Source organism: Triticum dicoccoides, chromosome 3B (genome assembly GCF_002162155.2).
Source record: "Triticum dicoccoides isolate Atlit2015 ecotype Zavitan chromosome 3B, WEW_v2.0, whole genome shotgun sequence".
Taxonomy (NCBI): domain Eukaryota; kingdom Viridiplantae; phylum Streptophyta; class Magnoliopsida; order Poales; family Poaceae; genus Triticum; species Triticum dicoccoides.
In genome coordinates this window covers 522,023,392-522,026,704 of record NC_041385.1, presented here as the reverse complement: position 1 = coordinate 522,026,704, position 3,313 = coordinate 522,023,392, and the positions used below count along the sequence as shown (strand labels likewise).

At 41.4% G+C, this 3,313-nt stretch overlaps 1 protein-coding gene across 1 annotated transcript in view; it reads right to left on the bottom strand.

The window, feature by feature from the left end:
• Positions 1 to 779: 779 nt before the first annotated feature.
• LOC119279619 (protein farnesyltransferase subunit beta-like) overlaps positions 780 to 3,313 on the bottom strand; it is a 5,574-nt gene continuing 3,040 nt past the window's right edge. Inside the window, exons 9-14 of the mRNA XM_037560804.1 lie at positions 3,284 to 3,311; positions 3,103 to 3,175; positions 2,228 to 2,314; positions 2,006 to 2,147; positions 1,401 to 1,504; positions 780 to 1,241 (exon numbers count right to left, since the gene is read on the bottom strand). Of these exons, the coding sequence (XP_037416701.1) occupies positions 1,005 to 1,241; positions 1,401 to 1,504; positions 2,006 to 2,147; positions 2,228 to 2,314; positions 3,103 to 3,175; positions 3,284 to 3,311 (671 nt within the window). The 3' untranslated portion in view covers positions 780 to 1,004. The remainder of the gene's footprint in view (positions 1,242 to 1,400; positions 1,505 to 2,005; positions 2,148 to 2,227; positions 2,315 to 3,102; positions 3,176 to 3,283; positions 3,312 to 3,313) is intronic.

Here is a 3,313-nt window from a genome sequence, read left to right as displayed (position 1 = left end):
GAAAGTAACACGGCCGAATGATATAAGATAGTCTTACAAAATATATCGAAGAGAAAATTGTACAACAAAAATTGCACCGCAAAAAACACATACAAATCCCCTTAACAACGCAATTCATCACCGCCTTCGAGTCCATCAAGCGCACTCAAGGGTAAGGCCTGGTGTGAGCCAGGATCACTTACCGCCACACCGGTTGCCGGCCACACGACCAAGAAGTGCAGCCACCACCGTCACCATAAGACTCGACCAAGAAGTGCAGCCACCACTGCCACCATGAGACTCGCTGGAGAGCCAAACGGGCAGTCCACCACCCGGGGGCACCGCCCTGGCATCCTCGACCAAACCCCTCACTGAAACCAAAACACGAGGACGTTGCCAACAAGAGGCGAACCTCGCGCACCATCCAGCAAGTCTCCACCTTGACTTGGACGAAGGTGGCCAAGCCACACGAAGAAGCCAACCCACCGCATACGCCTTGGACGGTTTCAAAGTTCAGGTTGATTCTTACTATTCAGAGTTGAAACATGGACTTCTCTCTTTGAGATATGGCACAGAACATCTAAAAAAAAAGATATGACACATAAACTAAACAGATCCACAAGCCTTAGAATTTAACATTGTACGGAACATGTCACGAAACATATATTTGCATTGCCACTTTGTGAGTATATCCAGTCGCACAAGGCATATGGCACATAGCTTTCCTATCCAACGTTGCATTTGAAGGTTTTGATGCCGATCACGAGTTAGGAAGAGAATGTCTCGCCACCAGTCAGCAATGCTATCAATAACACATCCCCGAGACATGTGACAAAAAGAGCTCAGCCTCTCACCATGCACTCATAGTGAATCAGTCATACACGGTGCAAGGAGCATAATCCAATTATTCAAATGACTGCTAGTATACAACAAACGGACACGTCGCAGAAATATCCCCAGTACTTGAAGCCATGCAATATCACAGATCATCCTAGCTATCTGAGACTGTAAAGGTGTACATTTGATCACTCGCTCGAAAAGAACTCATAGGCCTCCTCGTATTTCTCTAGCACAACGTTGTAGAGCAGATGAATTTGCTCTAGCAAGTTCGAGTATGGGCCAAGCATGTGCTGCGGCAAGGGGCATGAAACGGAACCTGTCATTGCGCTGTACTGGCTAACTGAGAGGCCACTCAGGCAGTAGCATGAGTGATAGTGGTCTCTGTTCTTTCCAGGTTTATCCCTCAATCCTCCCTCCGGCACCTGTGTATTTCAGCAGTAGACGTAGTTTCAATTACAACATGAACTTTCAAAGCTGAAGAATTATATCCCGTCACGAAATGCACGCTCGAAAATTTGAAGTTCCGAAAATAGAAACTCTAGATATCTATCTATGCAAGAAGTAAGATGTTCTTTTTTTACCTGTGCGCAAAGCAGGATGTATTGTTGCAGAGCAATGTTGTGGAACAGCGGACCTATTTTGTTGCTCTGCTTCATAAAATCAAATCCAATCTTCGCATAATTCACTATCAGAGAATAAAAACACACAAAACGGTGACATAAATCAAGATCAGACCCAACACCTTGTAAAAATCAAAGCACTAGACACTAGTATGTAACGCAGGTTATGAAGCATTAGAAATTTGTATTCAAGTTACAAATATGTGTCGAAGGTACCAAGGCAACAAGGTGACCAAATGACACTAGTGCAGTAATGCACGTTACTTACGAATACTCCTGATGAACTAACAAAAACTTGAAAACACCAATAATCACACCATATTGAATTGCCAAACCCCAACTCATCACAATTCCAAAAGAGAAACTTTATATTTCTTCAATATGTTGCAGTTTATAAACTCAGCAAAGAAGATATATAAGCATGATATTTAATGTAAGTATAACAGAGAATCTCAGTCAATTATTTATTTCACCAGATATTTGAAGCAGAAATATGTTTTTAATAAAGAAAAGCACACTGGTACCACAAGATAATTTTTCATAAGTATTGAGCACAAAATACTTACCAATAGAAGTTTTTTCTGAAGCCAATCCAGATGAGCTGGTCCCACGAGAATCATCTACCGAGGATAATTTGCTGGGCTGCGATTGTTTAGATTGTTCATCAGACCCTGCCATTAGCTTTTGAGCTAAAGCAATAGCAGCTCCCTGGACATACACAAGCCATCAGTCATATATGGAGCAGAACATGTGGCTTAAGAAATTCAAATACGATAGCGGTATTTTACCTGCCAAAAGGAGTAGCAACCATCAACCAATTTATTTGTCCGTCCTTGGAATCCGCATTCCACTCCTTGACGAAATGCCACCCAGCCCTAAATGATGAGGCCCTAGTTAGTGTTGCAACAAACAATGATGTGACAATACATTACATATGCAGCTTCATATATTTCCTAGAAAAGGTTCACTTTTCAACCTGGAACTTCCGCAAGAGTCCACTTCCAACTCCGAACTATTGCAAAAGTCAACTTTTCAACTTTGGACTCTAAAATCGTCTAAGTTGCAACCATGAAATAACAAAACCATCCGCTTTACAACCTTGGTTAGTTTCACAACTGGCTTCGGCTGACATGGATATCATGCCACTGACATATCATCAAACAAAACAGTCCCATGCCAGATCTTTTTCTCCGTCTTCTCTTTCTTCTCTCTTTACAGTTTCGCAGAAATTAAGAGATTTTCGATATTTGCAAAACACCCAAGATTGTAAAGTAGACAGCTCCGGTCGTTAGAGGTTGCAACTCGGACATATGTTTCGGTTGTTAGATTTGTCTGATGACATGGTAGTAACGTGGTGAACACATGGCACCCATGCCAGTCAAAAATACTCGCAAAACTACCCGAGGTTGTGAAGTACACAGTTTCAGTTGTTACAGGTTGCAACTCGGGCAATTTTTTAGTCAATTGAGAGTTGACAAGTTACCTTTTTCTATTTCCTAACAATACAGCAATAGATTTTTAAATAATATCCGATACATTTCTCCTTTACATAATTGAAAACCAAAGGGCCAAGTTCAACTAATTGCAACCAAAATTAGCACAACCCACATACACACTGTAATAGAAGGGAAACTGAATAAAGTAGTAGGAGGGGTTGTCTTACAATCAAGCTAGGCAAATCGAGTTTCTCCACTTCATTAAGCAGGACCATTGCAGCCAGCCCACAAAAAGTGTACCTTATCAAAGCAATTTTTATTTAAACTTTTTAACAGATACATAAAAATCATCAGAGATCCCCCGCAAAAAAAATAAAAAATCATCAGAGACCATCCTTAGAAACGTACCCACCATGAGCTTCAGCAGAAGGTTCCCCC